A 22154-nucleotide genomic window follows, 5' to 3' on the forward strand; every position below is an offset into this window, starting at 1 on the left:
TGTCTCCCTTTTAACTATCAAAGTCTTTATACTATAGATTCTTCTGGATGGAACCTATTACACTTCAAGGGGACGGTACAGACAATGCTAAGTCAAATAGGATGCTATTACAGTTCTCAGGAGGGTCTAAAGTCTAACCCTTCTCCTTCTTATATAGCCTCACTCTACTGGAAATATTAAACCATCTTCTTTATTTTAAATACCAACTATCACATGGTTAAAGAGGTAAAATCCAGCCAACTTTATTCCTTGGAAAGTATCTTAGAAATAAATGCAAAAAATTATTAGAATATATGCTTAAATGGACTTAGCCTAAATGCCATTCATAGGGAATGGCCATTTTTCAAAAGAATGATGTCAAACTATAAATTTTAATATAGAAAGATGTTCAAGACATGTTAAACACAAAAAAGAAAACTGCAGACCATTAATACTACATGAGCCCATCTGCATATGTGTGTGTGTTTGTGTGTTTGAGAGAGGAACTTTTTGCAATGACTACCTCTATAGAGTGGGACTAGGACATAAGTAGAAAAAGTTATACTTTATCATAAGTTATAATAGTTATTATAAGTAGAATTTCTTTATTGTTGAATTTATCAATTTGTGTATTACTTTCATTATGAAAAAGCTAGTTTAAATTTTTTATTTAATTGAAAAGATCGATAGTGAACAAATGAAAGTTTTTAAAGGAAACTGAATAATTACAATGTTCTATCACTGTACCAATTCTTACCAATTATACAGCACTGGCACTACAAATATTTTTTTGGAGCTAAAGAAAGCCTAAGAGATGTCCTAGTTAATTTGAAGACCTATGATTACAAACATATAAATTCATCTCTATATAAATCTGAGAACTACTCTTAAAAAATCCTCTAACTCCAAGTAAAAATTAACAAGTATAAAATTTATAGTAAATATATTAATAGAATTCTGTGTATCATTTACAGTAAACAAGAGTCACAGATTCAGATTTAGAAAGGACCTTAAAAGTCCAATCCTCCCAGCCTAACATTCAGAGGACTGGAATAAATAAATAAATAAAAATAAAAATTAGCCTGCTGGGGAGACAGCTGACTCCCTTGAGGCTGAGAACCAGTCTTAGGAACATAATACAATTAGAAATGTCCCCCTCCAAAGAAAAATACAGACATCCAGTAATCAGTCACTAAAAAAGTATTTCGGCCTAATATATCAAGCTGTCCAGGTCAATTTTAAATAAGGTCATTTGACTTTAATTTTCCAATTTTAAAATTTTCAATTTCTTTCAAATCAAAAGAAATCAAGACCATTTGGCAGGTTGATTTTAATGAACAACAACAAAAATCTCTGTATAAAAACATTTAAACTTTATCAAATGCTTAAAAATACACACACACACACACACACACACACAGATCCAAATCCAATACAGAATCTTTTGAACATTATTGTTTATCAACTCAGCATAACATGTAGAGGGATTTCTGGATAAAACTTTACATGTGAAAAAAGGACCCACAGTCTTACACATGCACACACACAAGCGCACACAATTACAATCAGAAGAACTAAAGTTTATGGGAAAAATGTGAATGGGGTGGGGATGAATTGTAAAGCTTATATAAAAGAACGCTACATGAGTAAGAGAACTTCCTATCCCAAGACAAGAGGCAGAGGGGAAAGAGAAAGCAGAGGTTAGTCTAACTCATTAATAAATAGTTTGAGGTCATTCAAGAATAGTGAATGTGGGGAATAACAGATAGTCCCTGGTTTTCACTGCCTTAAATTCTGTGAATCTGACAACTAATGATGCTTTGAAAGTGTCTGTGTTTTCATTTTTTGTAGCTCTTGATTGGTTCGTCGTTATTTAGGTGTGGTTTGTCCCTTTGGGTGTTACTCTGTCAATTCTTGCTCACTGTTACGTGTGATTCACCAGGGGAGCCACAGTAAGAAATGATGGCACGCACAGAGGACTGTGAGGGGGCAGTCACAGCAGTGAACACGAGCCAGCCCGCCTGGGTCTGCGCTTCATGTCACTATCTACCAGCTGCCTGTTACTCAGCAAGCTCTTCAGCCGCTCTGTGTCTCCATTTCCTTACCTTCAATTAGGGATCATCATTACCTACTTCATATGGGGTTATTAAGAGGATTTAAACAAGATAATCCATTTAAAGAACTTATCACACTGCCTGGCACAACTAAATGTGCAATAAATGTTAGCCAAAATTACTATTCGTCATTGAATTAGGGGGGAATTAAAAGAAGAATTTTGTTCTTTCTCCACATTTCTCTTCTTTGATAAAGTTTTCACAGGCAAAAAAGATTGAGGATCTAGTCTTATGGAATATAGATGTTTGCTTTTATGTTAGAAAAAAAATGACATGGGCTGCATACCACAAAATTTAACATCTTTCCATTAAACATCACACAATTCTCATCATCATTATGCCCTACACACACACCCTAAATGATGTGGAGTTTCTATTGATATTCAACAACAATAGAATCCAGAAATGTTAACTAAGAAACAGTTGCAGAAATGCATGTCAGGCAGAAATCCATGTGTGCCCCAACATAGATGGCTGGGGTTCTGCCTATGCCTCTGACTCCCCCACTTAGACAGGTCAGGTTGCTACAGCCGTTCAAATCTCCATTTGTGATCCCCTCCAAGAGGAGAATTTCCCATAGGTGAACGAAGCAGCAGCCACATCTACTTCAGTATGATATGATAGCTATCATTGGTTTCTGCTGTAAGAAAAAGAAAAAAGAATCATCTTTAGTCACCTCCAAAACACTATGGTTTTTCCAGTGGTCATGTATGGATGTGAGAGTTGGACTGTGAAGAAGGCTGAGTGCCGAAGAATTGATGCTTTTGAACTGTGGTGTTGGAGAAGACTCTTGAGAGTCCCTTGGACTGCAAGGAGATCCAACCAGTCCATTCTGAAGGAGATCAGCCCTGGGATTTCTTTGGAAGGAATGATGCTAAAGCTGAAACTCCAGTACTTTGGCCACCTCATGCGAAGAGTTCACTCATTGGAAACACTCTGATGCTGGGAGGGATTGGGGGCAGGAGGAGAAGGGGATGACAGAGGATGAGATGGCTGGATGGCATCACTGACTCGATGGATGTGAGTCTGAGTGAACTCCAGGAGTTGGTGATGGACAGGGAGGCCTGGTGTGCTGCGATTCTTGGGGTTGCAAAGAGTCGGACACAACTGAGTGACTGAACTGACTGAACTGAACTGAAGGTTCTTTAGAGAAAGAAAAAACAGGAGGACAAAGTGTAGTATACTTATTAATTATCACAGAATACATGTAACAAATATACACTAGAAAAACAACATTTTGCCTCAATTTCATCACTTGTCCATGGAAGGTAAAAGTTGATGGCAGAAAGTCACACTTTGTCTACTCTGACAATGGCAATTCATATAAAGAAATAATCTCCAATAATGTCACATTCTTTATCTCAAATATGGTGGTTCATATTTTCCCTCTCTCCTCAAAGAATTACTATTTTAAAAAACACTCAGACTCCTTCGAAAAAGGCATTTATCTTACTTTTTATTACCTTTCATTGTGTCCAGAATAAAACAGGCTTCTTCCTGAAAGTTCTGTATCATCTGAAAAAACAAGGAAATATTGCTGGTTATTAAAAACCTTGGTTTGCTGTATTTATTTTGCCTATGTGGATTTTCATTATACTAGATATAAATGAAAAACAATCCTTTGCTTTGTTTTCTCTCCTGTTTAGTTTTCAAAAGCTTTAAAAGCTAAACACTCTGAAACAGCTTTCTTAAAGTTCGAGAATGCATTTTCCTGGGTTAACCCCGGGACTTTCCAAGGGGCACATAGATCCAGACAGGCCCATATGGGAGGAATTAAACATCTATGTCTGTTCTCTCCTAAAACCACCTGAGAACCTCTTGTTTTCCTTTCTCACTTCCCTTTTCAAACGCCTTTTCCCCATTTTATAAAGTAAAGGCAAGAGTTTCACCCTCCTGAGATCTTATGGAGATGTACTACCCTAGGCTATAAAAGCCTTCAGCATGCAAAAGTGTAATTGCAAATGAGAACTAGAATGACTGGGTGATATAGTCCTGGAGCCATGAAGTTTTCAATTCTTTCACCAGACTTGAAGAGTGACATAACCACAAATTGTCAAGTGACAGATGATTCAAAAAAATTTTTGATACCATCACTATGTAATTTTTGGCACATAACCCAGAAGTTAAAAAAAAAATCCAGCAATGCTATTATAGCAAACTTCATCCATTCCTATCTATCAATTTATGTGAATCAGATTCCACAGTATTTCTTATCTAGGGGAAAAAAAACAGGATGGAATTGATGTTGAACTCTATTCCATTCTAGCAATCAATAGGCAGTATTTATCTATGAATTAATTGTGTCTGGGAGAATGGGTAAGGAATCAGTTAATCTCATCCATCTCATTAATATATGCACTTTCATTGTGTTTATTTATTTTTGGCCAAGTTACATGACTTGTGGTCCCTGGACCAGGGATTGAACCAGGCCTTGGCAGTGAAAGCCTGGAATCCTAACCATGAGGTCACCAGGGAACTACCTAGATGTACTTTTAATAAGTTTTTTCTTAATGTTTAACAATTACTTATCAAAATATATAATACATTTATGTTGTTTTAATCAATTGTACAATTATGGCGATAATTCTATCCAGAACAGATAATTTTAAATTTTCACTGAAACAAGTTTTTGTTTCAAAGAAATATAGTAGGAAAAACTAATAAAAGATATTCAAGCATAAAAGTAGACTATGGTAAGATGAAATTCTATGGGGAAAGTGAATGAAAATATCAGCTTAAGAAAACAAAGAAATGATATAAATATTCTGTTAAAAAAGTATATTCATGTATTTTTTTAAACAGATGACAGTGGTATTAAATTACTCTTGCATTCAGGTTACATGAAACATAGTTAGAAAAGTGAAGCAATCATTTCATTTTTATATGTCCTATAATACTCCCCAAAATGGGCACTTTTTTTGCCACTATTTAAATTTAAAACAAAAACTATTAAGTCAATCTAAAAATGTACAAGGGGATACGCAGTTTTTAAAAAATTATCTTAGGAGGTAAACAAACAAAAATGTTTGAAAACGTCTTGTCTTGGAAAACAGAGCATGCTGCCCCCATGGAACAGCTCCTGCTCCCATCATATGCGCAGACAGATCACTGTCATCTGGTGATTCAGCTGTGCTAGCAATCTACCTCATCGCTAATGAGCACATGGATGCCTGTTGGCCCCTGCTTGTAGATCTGGCTGATCTGGCAAGGGGAAATGCTGAAAAGCTGAGCAATTTTTTCTGTCAGTTCAACAGCTGTCAGTTCTTCTAGGTAGATGGCATGGTAAACTGCAAGAGGGAGAAAGCAAAGACAGTCAGCACAGAGTTTCTCTGCTCTTAAAGGCAATCTGATCACTACAAAGGCCCACTTTTTCTAAAGGATGCAGAAGCAGACTGCCTGAATGGAAATCCCAGCTCAATCACTTGCTAGCTGTGCGACCTGGGGCAAATTACTTAACATCCCTAAGCCTCATTTTCCTCACCTAAATGTTGGGGAAGAACAATAAAATCTATTGCAACGAGGAGACACCAGTCGTAAAAATTAAATCCTGTAAAAGTGCTGAGAATAGTGCCTGGTGTACATTAGGAACTCAATAAACATTAGAGCAATTACCATTACTTTTAGCAAATACTGACTCTGCTGCCTGATAAATTCCCATCACACACGTTCGTAAGTCATCTCTTCGTTTTTCTTCATATCTGTCCTGGCCTGTCCAGAACAACCTACCGAAGAAAGTACCATTTGAGTCTCCATCCTCATGCTTCTGCTGATTCTGCTGCTGTTGCTGCTGCTCCCTTAGCTGCAAGGATTCCTGACAAACATAAATGGTTAGCCTTGGGCGCACCATCCTAAGGAGGAGAAAAAAAAAAACTATTAGTCACATTTCTCATGGTGAGCACATTTTACAGAAGAACCTTTGTGTCTACATTAATACTATACAGCACAGGTTGAAAACTGGCAGCCCTTGGACCAGTGTAGCTCATTTGCTATGAATTATTACTCCTCACTGGGGTGTGTGTGTGTGTCTAACTGAATTCATTCCGACAGAAGGCATCATCAACCTCTGAATCTTTGGTTTTCCTTGAAAAATCCAAGGTCCTCATTCTTCAAAACAAAATCCAATCAGCTGTCCCACAGGCATGGTTCACATGCATTCTTCAGTACATCCTAGGGTTGACTGTCACTCATTTACACGTGGCCTCTGTAGTCATTGAGTTTGTAACCTCTGATGTAAAGGTTAGAAGGATTCAGTATGTGTGAGCCACTGTTTTTTAAGGTTCAAAGATATACCTTTTACTTAAGAGCACCAATGCCACAGACTGCTGCTGCTGCTAAGTCGCTTCAGTCGTGTCGGACTCTGTGCGACCCCATAGACAGCAGCCCACCAGGCTCCACCGTCCCTGGGATTCTCCAGGCACAGACTAGAAAATCTCATTTCCCTCATGACTGTCTCCTAGTCAGCTTTAGCCTTTCTGTTCTTTCTTCATAGGCAACCATACTGAATCACCTCTTGCTCTGATCACCTTATTCCTTCCTACTTCTAAATGCTCTGAAAATAATACATTTAAAAATGAATGATCCATTCTTTTTTGCCTAGTAATCAACCCTTGAATTTCACCTCTTTGCTTAAAAGTTTCCAACTTGATTTAATATCTTTAATAATAAACAAAAATACTTCATAATCTTAGTTCATTATTTAGTCACTGATTTGGTTCTATGGCACTGACCTGTATTTTTTTCCCATCAATATTACTACTGCTGCTGCTAGGTAACTTCAGTCGTGTCTGACTCTGTGCGACCCTATAGACGGCAGCCCACCAGGCTCCCCTGTCCCTGGGATTCTCCAGGCAAGAACACTGGAGTGGGTTGCCATTTCCTTCTCCAATGCATGAAAGTGAAAAGTGAAAGTGAAGTCGCTCAGTCGTGTCTGACCCTTCGCGACCCCATGGACTGCAGCCTACCAGGCTCCTCCATCCATGGGATTTTCCAGGCAAAAGTGCTGGAGTGGGGTGCCAATATTACTACTACCTACTTAAATTGTAAATCCCAAACAGAGACTTGAAATTAAGCAGACATTAATCACTCTGCTTAATTACTCTCAGGCATTACTCTTACTCTGTATTAAGCAGACATTCCATGAATTCCTGCCAAAACCTAAGAATGATCTCTTCTCTAGTAAAACTGAGTTCAGGACCTTTGTACCTGCTGTTTCTACTGCATAAAACCCTCTTCCCTTATGACTCCAAAGCTTCCATCCTTCTCATAACTCAGTTTAAATATCCCCTCTGAAGAAAGGTCTTCCCTGACTATATTCTGAGTACTCTACAAGCTACAACTTTGTTTTTATTTGTTTATTTTTCTTTAAAACACTTATTACTATTCAAAATACTTATTGTATATCATCTTTATCTCTCTCTCTCCAGAAAGCTCATCAATGTATCACTAAAGCCTAATGGCTCATAATAGGGACAATGAATATTTAATTAAATGAAAAAAACTACCTGGAAATGAAAAATGAAATATCGTGAGGAATTTCTTGGATCAAGTACAGGAAAAGATAATTTTCATCTTTATTTGGCACACAGCTGGAATTCAAATAGAATGTTTTGACAAGATGTATTTAGCTGCACAAAGAGTACTGTGAAGAGTCCCTGAATCCAAATCCATTTGGAATCCGACCCCACTGATATTTTAACACTAATTACATACCGGCCTTTTAATGCATTAAAAAGTCTGATTCCATCTGCAGGGCCACAGATTTGAATCACATCATCTCTAGTTAGTTTCAATAAATCTGCTCCTGGAATAAATATAAGCAAATGGGTGATAAAGGCAAAGATTCTCTTCATTAATGACTTTTAAAATGGACTCTTACAAGGATACCTCATTACCAGTAAGCTATAGTCATAATCTCTTGCATGGTATATAAAGCCTTCCATGACCTGGCCTCTGCATCCTCTCCCTTCTCAATTCAGACCCAATTAACTTACTCATTCAACCCTATGCTTTCATCATACTGACCATGCCTAATAAGTAAGTTGTTCCTCCTGCCTAAAATATTCTTCTGCTGTCTGACTAACAGACTCCTCCTCAGCCCTCAAAATTTACCTCACGCATCACACATGTTCCCTAACTCCAGACGCTTCTCCAAATGCTTCACTTTGTCTACATTTATCTAATGCATCACAACTATTTGTTTTCCTTATTTCAAGTTTTATTTTGATTTGGATTTTCTTTGATACTAGATGGTAACTGAACAGGAACTATGCCTTATCTATTTATATATTCCTACCATACGTGGTACTATGGAGATGATGCTAAATAAAAGTGAAATGTGCAAAGAAAATATAGTAATATCAGGGGGGGAATTTCAGACTACCTGCAATGCTCCTTGATAAAATACTGTATGGATAATATATTTTAAAGGTATTGTATAGAATAAATATTTCTAAATGAGTTTAAGAGGGTTTTCTTTTTGAGTATTTCACAGCACAGTTGCAGCTGGTGAGAAAATCTGAAGAGTTCAATGGAATTCATTTAATCAGAAAAATGCATTAAGAGCCGCCTCTTCCTCCCCCAATAACACAGGAATATCAGGAATTCCTAAAGTATAAAAGAAATCCCATGCTGGCAAAACAAAGGACAAGCAAATTTAACCTGAGAAGTTTGTAAAAAGCCTCGTGAACGTGGAGAAACGGTTTCGATGCAACCACTGCTGAGCCTCCTGAGGTGTGGTTGTTGGCAAGAGGTTCTGAAAAAGGGAAAGTATTTTTTTTGGTTACTAAACAGACTCAACTTTAAAAAGGTAAACATTACAACAGCCAAATACACCCACATTCAGATGGAGTTTGCTCGGAAGCTGTTTATACGTCAGGTTTTCTTTCTCTAACCATGCAAGATATCCATGAAATTCCATCTTTATCCTCCCCACTAGACCGAAAGTTCCTTAAATACAGCACAGTATCTGGTTCTTAGTCAAAATTTAATGTTTGCTTAGTTTTCTTAGTCAAAGAATGAATAATACTCTCTAAAAGTTGGGAATTTCTACTGAATCACACAGTCACCAAAGTATTATTAGACATGGCCAGTAACTGACATTTAACTTTGGACTTACATCTGTGACTGGAGGGGGTGGCTCTGGCTGGTGGTTTGGTGAACCATTTCTAAAGAAACATTTAAAATGAAAGGATGAGTCCATGAAACGTAGTAGGGTTTATCATCTCACTCTGCATCATTGTAAGTCTTAAAGGTAGAGATTTACAGGAATTTGTACTATCTCATAAAACATTCTTAACTCTTGGATCCAACATTTCTATCATCTATTATTTTAGCATAAAGACTTTGGGGTGGGGAGCAGTAGAAACTATGTCATTTTTTATTATTGAAGAAATTGAAAAAAAAAAATCCAGTAAGTTGGGACTGATTAAATTATGGCATAAACAATACTAACATAAGTTTATTAGACCATAAACTAAAAATATCAAAATATAAAAGTAATCAATATATTACTACTATGTGAAGCATATAAATATACACAAATAGATTCAAGAAAAATTAGAATAAAAAGTATACAATAAAATGTCATCATATACTTTTATACTTAATAATAAGTATATTTTTAAAGTATATATATTTTTTAAGTATATATTTTTAAGTAAGTTTATTAAGTAATAAACACTTAATAATTACTTTTTTAAAAGCTTCAAAAATTAGTGCTAATTTGTTATCCAAGGGCTATCTCCACACCCTTGAGTTTTCCCTACACTTCTTTTTCTCAGTAGTTTGTCCCTCTTCCCTAATGCTTACTTCTTTTATGGGAGAAAAATTAGAGCCTAATATTGAACTACATGACAAAGAGAAAATTTTAGAACTCTTAAGTTTTGCATAATATTTTAAATTCTCTATAAGTATAATCCATAGGGTGGTAACAGATTTTTCTTTCAAAAAATAACTTTCTCTATTTAAAAATGTTGGCCTTTGCTGCAAAATTCAAATTTAGTAATCAACTTATCTTAGGGCCTTAGTTATCTATCTACTCCTTCTGCAACTGCTATCTAGTTTTAATTGTTAGTTGCATTTTGAATATTTTAGCTAACTGTCCCCGCCTTTTTTTGGCTGTGCTGCACAGCCTGGGGATCCTAGTTCCCTGCCAGGGACTGAACCCGTGCCCCCTGCAGTGCAAGTGTGGAGTCCCGACCACTGGACCACCAGGGAATTCTCTAAGTTATCTTAATTAAATACTTTCAGAAGCAGCATGAACACAGAGCCTAAACAAACTCAAAAGCAAACATTACAATCAAGCTAGTCACACATTTCACAACCTATTTCAAATTTCAATATGGCCTATGTAGAAAATGTGTTGAATGCTGGGACTATAAGACAACTTTTTTTTAACTGGAGTAGGCATCTATGCCAACTTTCAATTATCTGTGATAATAAAGACAATAAGGCAAGACTAAATAAATCCCATAGATAATTCCAAAACTTCATTTGCGCTCTCACCTTTACCTTCTTCCCCCAATTATCAAAGATTTATAATAAATTAGGTGTTAGGACCATTTTTAAATAAGTAACCAAACAGATTTTAGTGTCTGTACAACTGTGTTTCAGTTCCCAATGACCATGCTATAATCAGGAAGTGAAATAACCTCAAGATAAACAGTAAGAGGAAGAAGGGAAAAGTCCAGAAAATCAGTCCGCAAATCACTAAACACTGACCATAATGCTATTTTCTAAGAGTGGAGAGAAGGGAATTCCCTGGAGGTCCAGAGGCCTGGGTTCAATCTCTGGTTGAGGAACTTAAATCCTGTAAGTCTTGTGGCATGACCAATAAATAAATAAAATAATGGGGTGGGGTGGGGGAAGGCCACATAAAACTTAGTCTCTTTTGAATAATAATAATAATAATCCAAACCTCAGTTAATATATAATTCCATCAAAGACTGACCAAATAGAAGTTCTTACTGATTTGCAAAGATTTTGCTTATGGAGACATAATGAAATAATATATTTTTAGGACAAACACAAGCTAATTGCACTTTCTAGACTTACCCTTCACCAAGAGAAAAACTGCTATGGGAACTGTTGAAGCCAGGTGATGGGGAATTATTGACATATGTGATCTCAGGCCATGGAGAACACTAAAAACAAAGGCAATTTAGATGCAGAAAGTACATGACTCTAGAGTTCCACCAAAACACTGTTACTTAAATAGCCCATCTTTTTTTTTTTGGATTCCCAGGTGGTACAGTGGTAAAGAATACACCTATCAATGCAGGAGACGCAAGAGAGTGCAGGTTCAATTCCTGGGTTGGGAAGATACTCTGGAGGAGGAGACGGCAACCCACTCCAGTATTCTTTTTTTTTTTTTTTAATTCAACTACATGTTTTTTTTTAATTTATTTATTTTAATTGGAGGCTAATTACTTTACAATATTGTATTGGTTTTGTCATACACTCCAGTATTCTTGCCTGGAAAATTCCATGGACAGAGGAGCCTGGCGGGCTACAGTCTATGGGGTTGAAAAGAGTTGGATGAGACTAAGCATGCTCACACACATGCGCACACACACAGAGTTGATTTACAATGTGATAATAGTTTCAGATGTACAGCAAAGTGAATCAGTTATACATATACCATATATCTACTCTTTTTTTAGATTCTTTTCCCATATAGGCCATTAAAGAGTATTGAGTAAGTTCTCTGTGCTATATAGTAGGTCCTTATCGGTTATCTATTTTATATATAGTAGTATGTATAAGTCTGGAGAAGGGCATGGCAACCCACTCTGGTGTTCTTGCCTGGAGAATCCCCATGGACTGGTGGGCTACAGTCCATGGGTCACAAAGAGTCAGACACGACTGAGCGACTAAGTACAGCACAGCACAGTGTGTATATGTCAATCCCAGTCTCCCAATTTATCCTTCCCTTCCTGATCCTGATCCCCTGGTAACATAAGTTTGTTTTCTACATCTGTAACTATTTCTGTTTTGTAGATAAATTCATTTGTCGAATAGCACACCTTTTTTTTTTGGCCATACTGTGCGGCATGTAGGATCTTAGTTCTCCAATCAGGTATTGAACCTGTCCCCCCGAATCAGGAGCATGGAGTCTTAACCACTGAACTGGCAGAGAAGTCCCTCAAAAGCACATCTTGATTAGTAAATCTTAATTCCTCATAAGTCCTCACAACTAAGAGGACAAATAAGTTTTGATCAGACTAGAAGTGATGTTTCTTCTATTTTTTTTAAATTGAAATATAACTGACATATCTATAATATTAGTTTAGGTATACAACGTAATGATAATATGTATACAGTTGACCCTTGAGCAATATAGGTGTTAGGGGCACCATCTCCTTTTCCACAGTCAAAAACCTGGGTATAACTTGATAGTCAGTCCTCTGCATCTGCACCCTGTATTCAACTGCAAACCATGTAGTACTGTAGCCCACAGCTGTGTGCTGTCACGTTTGACTCTTCACAACCCGATGGACTGTAGCCTGCCAGGCTCCTCTGTCCATGGAATTTTCTAGGCAAGAATACTGGAGTGGGTAGTCATTTCCTCCTCCAGGGGAATCTTCCCGACCCAGGGATCGAACCCAAGTCTCTTGCGTCAGCAGAGGGATTCTTTACTACTGTGCCACCAGAGAACCCTTAATATTAATACATATTTAGCAGGGAAAAAAAAACTATGTATAAATAGACCCATGCAGTTCAAACCTGTGTTATTCAAGGGTTAATAGTACATTACAAAATAATTGGCTATTTCTTTTAAGAGTAAAAAGTACTGATTGAAACTGTCACCCAAAGAAATCCTTTTACCTCTGTGAGTATAGTCGTCTCATAGGAAGGTTGGTATTTCTCCTTCTCATGAGGTGTTCGTTTCTCCATTTTCTCCCTATCTGTTTTTTGTTTTCGGTCTGCACCTTTGGGCTGAAAGGAGAAATACTCCATTTTAAATTCAAGTACTCACACTTCGATTCAACATTACTTCTACAAACTTAGAATAATCACTTGTGAGACAAAAAGGTATATACAATGAGGTAAAGACAAGATCCATCATTAAATCTAAGTCTGAAAATGGGATATTTAAATGTGTAATGGAATTGAAGGCAAGTACGAGATCTATAGCTTCGGACATGGAAAAATCTCTAAAGCACATAGTTATGAAAAAAGCAAGCTTCAAAACAATTCATACAATACAATTCTGTTTATGTTTCAAAGAAAGGAAAATACGTGTATATCTATGTACATGTGTACATAAGAGCACAGAAGTGAATTAGAATACATATGAAATTATTGACACTGGTTACCTCTGGGGAGAGGTTGGGGGGTCAGGGTAAGAGTGGTACAGGGGGACTTCATGTCATGCTCCAAATACTTTCATGTTAATGAATCTTGCAATGAGAAGGTATTTATCCATATGATATCCCTACAATCCCTTTTCCAAGTTCCCCTTCTCCCACCATCCCTATTTAAACTTCTTTACTGGGCAGCTCAGTACTTATTTCAGTAACTCCAATTTAGGCTGGGCTTTCATAGTTTTTGAAAAGAGACAAGCTGACTTTCTCACTTGGTGACTAATGTTGCAAATGAAAGACAAGGAAAAAAAGTCCAAGGACCAGCGCAAAGCCCAGGAATACCTTGAAGACTTTGATCTGGCAGCTGGCTGAGTGTAAGTGCTCAGTATACTCCCCGTTCTCATTCTCCTTGAAGGTATCAATTTGTACTCGAAATGGCACTCCCTTCTCACCACCATGTTTCCTCATGGTGAACTCTGTGCTAATACAATGCACCTGAAAAGAATATACCATCCAGCCAGGTTTCAGTACTATTAGGAGCCAAACCAGTCAGCAACATTTTAGGGCAACAGCAAAACCTTTAAACACCTACAAAAAAACCTTACACTCTCTTTCTGATCATGAAGAATTTATACTCTCATGAGGAAATGAGGAAAACTTCAATGATTTACAAATGCAAACAAAGTAATTGTACAGGTCTAATGTTAACAAAAAGCTGCTCTGAGGAATTCATTAATTATTTCAGAAAAGACAGAGTTAACACAGAAGAGAAATGGTTTCTGTTAATGAAACTTTCCTGAAATTTATGGTAGATTTTAGAAAACAGAGGCACCATCCATGCTGGGAGAATAGTAAATATGAAAGCTCATGAGCAATGGGAAGAAAACTGTTTGCTAGGCTACTGCATAAAGTCCAAGATCTTGACAAATCTTCACAGTGGAGCCCTGGTTGACCAAATACCTGCCTGGGTAAGTTATTAACTTATCTAAGACTCAAGGAATATTCTTACTCCACAGGATTCTTGTTGAAAGTCTTAAAATCATGGGTAAAAAGTGTTAACACAGTGACTATCTGATGAGAAGCACTCAATAAATTACTGGCTATCATTATTACAAATATGAGTTTTCAGGCAGTCTACCCAAAGGACATAATCAGATATGCAAATCAGATTCTAATTATGAAGATGTTCAAAATAACTTCTTTGGTAGTACTGAAAAATGAGGATAATCTCAATGCTAGACAACTGTTAGGTAAGTTTATCCCAAGAATAAAATATTATGCATGCATTAGCAAGTATTTTTGAGAGAAACAAATAAATAAATTGGGGAAATTAGAAGAGCAACACAGAAACTCCTCTTTGCTTTCACATGTTGAGAAGTCTGCATTTGTTTAGGGGTTTACAGGTTGCAACCCTGGAAAGATTTCAAATTTAATACATTTTTATCCTTTAAGGACCAAACTGGTGGTAAGGTATCCTTTTCAAAACTGGAGCCCTGTCCACAGTGTCTTACCTGAATCCTTTGCAAAACTGGAGCCCTGTCCACAGCGTCTTACCTGAATAAACACAGACGTCCTTTTCGCAGGGTCCCACAGGAACTCCACTGTGTTTAGTTGGTTTGGGTTAGCCCTAGGATCGATTATACCCACAGACATTGGGATATCTGAGAAATAAATGGTGATCATTGAACAATTCTGGGTGCCACTGGGTTTAAATAAGAAAGCACCGATTCTTCTATCATTCGTCCTGAATTACCAAGACTTTTGTGTATACACCCTCAACTTTTTTTTTTTGCCAAAAAAGAGTTCAATTAGAGCTAAAATTGACCTAAGTACTTTCCTTCTGAGCATCTTTTTTCCACTTTAAAAAGTTTTTAAAATAAGACAATTTATGAGTAGTTTCCTTTTAATTTGCCAGAATTCTACTTAAAGATAAATTTAGTTTACGCACTGGGTTTAGTGTCATGAAAAATTTAATTTACAATCTGCTTCACTTACAGTTTTAAGGGCAATGTTACTGCTAGAGAAAAACTAAGAGGATTGTTATAGAAGGATAAAGCAGAGTGTCCGAATAAAGACAGAAAACACTGCATCACAAATATAAGTGGGTAAATTTAACATAACAGCTGACTCATGAAGTCATCAAAGAATCCTATAATAGGATGACACAACTTATATTCAAGAGGGGAGGAAAATGAATGGCCTTTAGAACTTTCTGTTCCATATGGCATGTATTTAAATATTATTCCCTGACTGCTATTAATAATTCAAATTGAGGGATAAGGCCAGCTAATATTTGTTATTATAACTGTGCTATAACTTCTCTACTGTTTTAATATCAATGATTCAAACAAGAAAGCATTACGTGGGTCCCACTCCACACTATTAGCTGTGTTGGATTTATCCTAAAGTCAGTTTATCAAATGGATATCAAGATACCTGAAGGAGAACCAGTGTTTTCTCAGATAAAATTAGTAATACTTATGTCTGTTTAGCAACTATGTTTACCAATAGGAGATAATAACCAATAAGAGATCAAGGACAGATGCCAGAACTAAAAGTATATTCACGAAGAGAGGCTAACACTGTAGAGCTTGGATGTATATGTGTGTGTGTGTGTGTGTGTGTGTATCACATCTTCTTTATCCATTTAACTGCTGATGGACACTTAGGTTGTGCACACATCTTGGCAACTGTAAACAATGCTGCTATGAACGCTGTGGTGCATGTATCTTTTTGAATTGGTGTTTTTGGTTCTTTTGGATATACACCCAGGAGTGGAAATATTAGGTCATATGATAGTTCTGTTTTTAGCTTTCAGAGAAACCTCCATCCTGTTTTCCACAGTGGCTATACCAACTTAATTTCCACAACAGTGTATAAGTGTTCCCAAAGAGAAGGAAACTATAACACTTGCTACTGTATGTATGAATCTTGAGGGTTATGCTGACTGAAATAACCCAGGCACAAAAATACAAATAATGATTCCATTTATATGAGGCACCTACAGCAGTTAAATTCATACAGATAAAAAGTAGAATGGTGGTTGCCAGGGGCTGGGGAGAGGAAGGAATGAGAAATGGTTGTTTCATGGGTACAGAGTTTCAGTTTTGCGAGATGAAAAAAATTGTAGAGATGGATGGTAGTGATGGCTTGTGCAACAATGGGCATGTACTTCATGCAACTGAACTGTATACTTAAAAATGGTTAAAACGGTAAATTTTATGTTATGTATATTTTACCACAACTAAATTGAAAAACAAAAACAAAAAGCACTCTTTAGTAATGGATGCAGTTGTTACAGAACTGAAGTGTCTACACTTTCAACTTGAATTTTGAAATCTTTACACCAGTAATATTTTATGCTTAGTTCATGTTAATTGAGCCCCTGGAGCATTGTAAGTCAAGGCAAATATCAAGTAAAGAAAACCAATTCACAGACCATAGTTAAAGGCATTTCTAAGCAATGGATTCTCTTAACTTACCTATGTCAAGAATTCTATCTCCAGGTCGGTTCCACCTCCAGCCCTCCAGCTGCTGATGTTCGGTGTACTGTAGCCGTCTGTCGTGGAACACAACACGGAATATACTCTAAAAGGAAGCAACAAAATCAAATGATAACAGGATCCCTTAAAAATCAGTGCTGACAAAGAAAACTAGCAGGAGTCACCCCCAGCTGGCTTCCAGACACAACCTAAAATTATTTTTCTTGAGACCTGTTTTACTTTAAAACCCATACCATTCTATATTTCCAGGCAAACTTTATAATTGCTCAAATATAATCCTCATAGTTAACTAGTACCATAACTAAAACTTGGCTTAAACATCAGCCCTGATTGGTAACTAGGCATAAAGAACTCCCACTGGAAGCATTAATACATGTGTCCACTGTTACCATGCAATGTCTGGCTCAGTTCTTTAGATGTATATGAAATCCTCACCAAGTCCTCGCTTGCTAACCCACCACACAACCTGTAAACATTGAGGGTAGGCAGGGGCTGCTTCCATCAGCTTTCCTTTTGTTACTCTTACTCTGTGGACATGCCTGTTGACATCTCTCTTATATCATCTTCTACAGCAGCTGACCAGATTCCTCCATCTCAATTATACTGTGTTCATTACTATCAGTCCAGACTAAGAAAACTGCTATTCATCAACAGTAGCTCCTGGTTTCCTTGCTACTAGACCAAGTATCCAAAGACACACTGGAACTTCTCTAAAGATCTCAAGGAGGCTACTTTATTCCACCCAAAAAGAACGTCACTGAGTCATGAGACTCTCCAGGCCTGGTATGCTAAGTTTTCTCTTTCGGCAGCTCTGAAAAATCCAGGTGAATAGGTGGGTTCATTCTGGCCCCTAAGAAATAACACAGCAGTTTACCACTCTGCCAACAAACTATAGTAGGTGAGAGATTACCACCAAGCCCCTTAGGAAAGAAAAAATATTAATCCAAAAAGGGTCAGTACTTGTTTTCTTTTACCTTCACCAATTTGCCATTAATTTCTGGAAGTTCTCCAAGTTTCCTATTGTCTAGCATTCGGATTTCATAAGACTGTCCTAGAAGGAAAAAGTAACTATATATTATATTTATCATAGGTTAACTTCCCAAGATTCAAAAAGAATAAAATTCAGTTGTCTGAATACACAAGAGTGTAACATTATTAGTAATAACTATAATCCTTTACTATATGCTAAGCACAATGCTAAATGTTTTTCATAAATTATATCACTTAATTGATACAACTCTCTAAGGTATTATTAATTTCAGTTTCACATATAAGGAAACTGAAATGTAGAGTCTAATCAACTTGTCCAAGGTCACACAACTGGTAAATAAAAGAGCTGGATACAGTAAGACTTCTCAGACAGTAAGAAACAGATGTTCAGGGAACAGGGATTAGAAAAGGGAAGGTTAGAACCAAACATGGGCAGGTAGAAGAAGGAAACCAGGAATATTTATCAAATACAACACTGAAACTCAAATTTCTAAAGTAAGTTTTTGACTTTCATAGGTCACACTAGAAAGGTATAGTTTTTTACACATAAGTGTACCTAATTAAATATCACAAATCCAGTAGGTCTATGAATAATACTAATGAGTAAGACCACATCTAACCTTGATTGAGATACGTCAGAGTTTCATCATGGAGTTTCACTGCTGGAGAGGTGGCAGCACAAAGCACATATTGAAAAGGGAGGATTTTATTCTCATTATCTGGAGGCAAACTTGATTCTTCTTGCTTAAAAATGGGCAGTGCAAGGACATCACTAAAATAAAACAAATGTCTTACTTTAACATCTGACAATGGTGTAAAAGCAGATTTATACTGAAACCTTTAACTGCAGTTTGCTTTCAAAAACCATAAACATTACTCACCGTGAAGTTTCTTTCTAACCATCCAGCTCAGGTGACCTGCTGGGATATCCCTCTGACCCCAACAATGTGGGCAGTGACAGACATTCACTGCTAAAAATCACTTAAGTGTCCAAAGAGCGTTTCTAGAAATCACAGACAGGGGTTCCTAAAACGGCTCTGAAAACTGTATGCAGGGTTCCAAAATGTCAATTTAGAACTCTCAGTGATGTATTTGTTCTCAGAAAGGCAAACTACAGTATTTTTATAAGCACATCAGCTCATCTACTGTAAGGATTTAAACAAGAATCAAAATTCCAAGAAACCAAATGAAAAGCACAAATCAATGACCAGTACATATTTCAAGGTCAGCTCACACTCCATGGAATACAACTAACATGGAGATATCCCTACCAGCAAACTCCTCCAAGAAAAAGCTTCTTATATGCAAACACACATATCTGATGAATTCTAGTATGTTACTCCTTTACTTTGCCAACAAAGGTCCGTCTAGTCAAGGCTATGGTTTTTCCAGTGGTCATGTATGGATGTGAGAGTTGGACTATGAAGAAAGCTGAGCGCCGAAGAATTGATGCTTTTGAACTGTGGTGTTGGAGAAGACTCTTGAGAGTCCCTTGGACTGCAAGGAGATCCAACCAGTCCATCCTAAAGGAGATCAGTTCTGGGTGTTCATTGGAAGGACTGATACTGAAGCTGAAACTCCAATACTTTGGCCACCTCATGTGAAGAGCTGACTCATCGGAAAAGACCCTGATACTGGGAGGGATTGGGGGCAGGAGGAGAAGGGGACGACAGAGGATGAGATGGCTGGATGGCATCACCGACTCGATGGACATGAGTTTGGGTAGACTCTGGGAGTTGGTGATGGACAAGGAGGCCTGGCGTGCTGCGATTCACGGGGTGGCAAAGAGTTGGACGTGACTGAACTGAACTGAACTCCTTCTGATGTCCTAAACAGTAAGGGACCAAGTTAGAAGTTCTGGGTTTCAGTCTCTAAAACTCTTGGGCAAATCTTAGGCAAGTTCTTTTGAGTGTTCATCGCTTCATCTATAAAATGGGAACCACATCTGCTGTCAAGAATAAACATACAAGAAAGTATTTCGGAAATAATAAGGGGCTAAAATGGGTGTAAAAGATTACCAATAATTTTCCCTTAGAACCTCTAGCCATGGTTAGTGAGAAACAATATCCTGGGCCCTGGAGATCAACTGTTGTGATCAGCATTCAGTACAGATCAAACTTTAAAAGGATTTTAAGAGCTGAATCAAATTAAAGAACATTTTCTATTATCTCAAGACATGCCACAAAATTCTCAAAATAAAATGTATTTTAATTTAAAGACTATGTACATACACTCACTAGAACAGCTAAAATGAAGAGGAAGGAGAACCCAAGTATTGGCAAGGATGTGGAGCAACTAGAACTCTCATCCTTTGCCAGTAGGAATGTAAAATGATGAAACCACTTTAGAAAAATGGTAGGCAGTCTCTTACAAGAGTAAACATGCATTGGCCCCTTGATCCAGCAATTCTACCCATAGGTATTTATTCAAGAGAAATGAAAGTATAAGAACAGCCAAAGACTTACACATAGATATCCATAGCATACAAGCAAAATCTGGAAGGAATCCAAATGTTCATAACTAAGAAAATGGATATATTAATACAAACTGCAGTATACTCATATAATACTACTCAGCAAAACAAGGAATTCAACAACATGGTTCAATCTCACAGATGCGATATTCAACCAAAGAAATCAGAAAAAAGAATATATCAATATAATGGATGATATATGATGTTTTAAAACAAGCAAAATTTAAAAGTACAGTGACTTCCTACCAAGGTAGGGATCAACTGTGAAGGTATACCAGTGAACTTTCTAGACTATAAGTGTTCTATGTTATGTTCGGTATATGGATTACATAGTTGTAAAGTACAGCTGAAATTCATTTTAACATATATAAATTTTACTAAAAAAAAAAAAAAAGAGTAAGTAGAGGATGAAATGGTAGGGGCTTCCCAGGTGGTGCTGGTAGTAAAGAATCTATAAAAGAGTCATAATACGAAATATTTAAAGCTGGGGGATGTGTACAAGAAGATATGTACAAAATCATTATTTTCTTAATATATGTTTGAAATTTTCTATAATAAAGTTTTCTTAATAGAAAAATATGTATAGGCCACAGTGTACTTGCACATATAAAAGAAAGGTAAAAGACACATAATGTAAACCCTTGAAACTAAAAGGTTAGAGGTCAGGGATGCAGTGACTTATCAACATTCTCCACATTCAAAATGAAATACACTCAAACTTTTACCTATAATTTAAATATTATGCTTATATTATAAAAAAGAGATCAATATCAACTTTACTAAGCACAGATGAAAAGGCAATTCCTTATGTGTACCTATATCCCTCAGCAGCCTCCATTATTCCCAAACATTAGATTATAAAATTATTACATTCAGGCAAAAATAATCATTTATAGAAAAATGACTATAATCATGCAAATCACATAAACATCGTAAGTCTTACTGGAATATAAAACAAGCAAGATCCAAGAATACACATAGTATAATAGAAATTTGATGGTACAAATGCTAAAGAAGAAAAGGGAGGGTTAGAAAAGAAGGAAATTTCTCTTTCAACTGACATCTAATGTTTAGCAAGGCTATATGCATTATGAGTTGAATCCAGGAAGCCAAGATGCAAACCAGTATTCATGAAACACAGGTTTCTTACAGCTAAAAATAATTTCAAAGGCAAGAAAAACAAAGTGTGCTTTGCTTTTCCTCTGGTCTGGAGGTGTGTGTGCCTTGTTCACGCCATGGTGTTAAGGGTGGAGAAGGCAAGGAATCCTTTCTGTCCATATTAATTTGTCAGGTGAGATGTACTATGGTACCCTTGAGATGATAATATAAAACGTAGAAGCACTGGGGTTTCTAGAAAAGTACTCTGTCCCAGTTCTTCTTCTCGGGAAAATGAGGAAGCTCCCACAGCAAACAGTATGGAAAATAAAGCAAAATTAAGAAACATGACGTCAGTCTTCAGAAAACTTAGCTGCCTTATCATCCCCAAATGCATCATACCTGATGATTTCTTGAAAGATGACTGATGATTACCAAGAATCAAGGCCAATCAGATTTTGCAACATAGCAACAGCTGAAAAACTATGAACATAGGGTGGTTGTGTTGTTTTGTTCCTCTCAAGTTATCAGTGCCTAGTAGGGTTAATATATAACAATAGTTTCTAGTCTTCTCAGTATAATGCGGCATTACACATTATACATTACACATTAGCCCCTCGTGACTAAGCAAAGGGCTGTCAATGAGGCTAGAATTCGAAAACTGCTACCCCTAAAATCAACTCAAAACAGTACAGCC

At 36.9% G+C, this 22154-nt stretch overlaps 1 protein-coding gene across 5 annotated transcripts in view; it reads right to left on the reverse strand.

Moving 5' to 3' along the window:
* Positions 1-632: 632 nt before the first annotated feature.
* Positions 633-22154, reverse strand: part of TFCP2 (transcription factor CP2) — a 53763-nt gene continuing 32241 nt past the window's right edge. Inside the window, exons 2-15 of one of the 5 annotated variants that reach the window (XM_027542885.1) lie at positions 18510-18661; positions 17874-17950; positions 16879-16984; positions 14951-15057; positions 13739-13891; positions 12918-13028; positions 11145-11233; positions 9208-9256; positions 8751-8844; positions 7803-7893; positions 5832-5941; positions 5238-5380; positions 3557-3608; positions 633-2733 (exon numbers count right to left, since the gene is read on the reverse strand). In XM_027542885.1, the coding sequence (XP_027398686.1) occupies positions 2696-2733; positions 3557-3608; positions 5238-5380; positions 5832-5941; positions 7803-7893; positions 8751-8844; positions 9208-9256; positions 11145-11233; positions 12918-13028; positions 13739-13891; positions 14951-15057; positions 16879-16984; positions 17874-17950; positions 18510-18661 (1372 nt within the window). In that variant the 3' untranslated portion in view covers positions 633-2695. Of the gene's footprint in view, positions 2734-3556; positions 3609-5237; positions 5381-5819; positions 5942-7802; positions 7894-8750; positions 8845-9207; positions 9257-11144; positions 11234-12917; positions 13029-13738; positions 13892-14950; positions 15058-16878; positions 16985-17873; positions 17951-18509; positions 18662-22154 lie in introns of all 5 variants that reach the window. The other 4 variants (XM_027542884.1, XM_027542883.1, XM_027542887.1 and 1 more) reach the window with 4 other exon arrangements.

This window comes from Bos indicus x Bos taurus, chromosome 5 (genome assembly GCF_003369695.1).
Source record: "Bos indicus x Bos taurus breed Angus x Brahman F1 hybrid chromosome 5, Bos_hybrid_MaternalHap_v2.0, whole genome shotgun sequence".
In the NCBI taxonomy this organism is placed as follows: domain Eukaryota; kingdom Metazoa; phylum Chordata; class Mammalia; order Artiodactyla; family Bovidae; genus Bos; species Bos indicus x Bos taurus.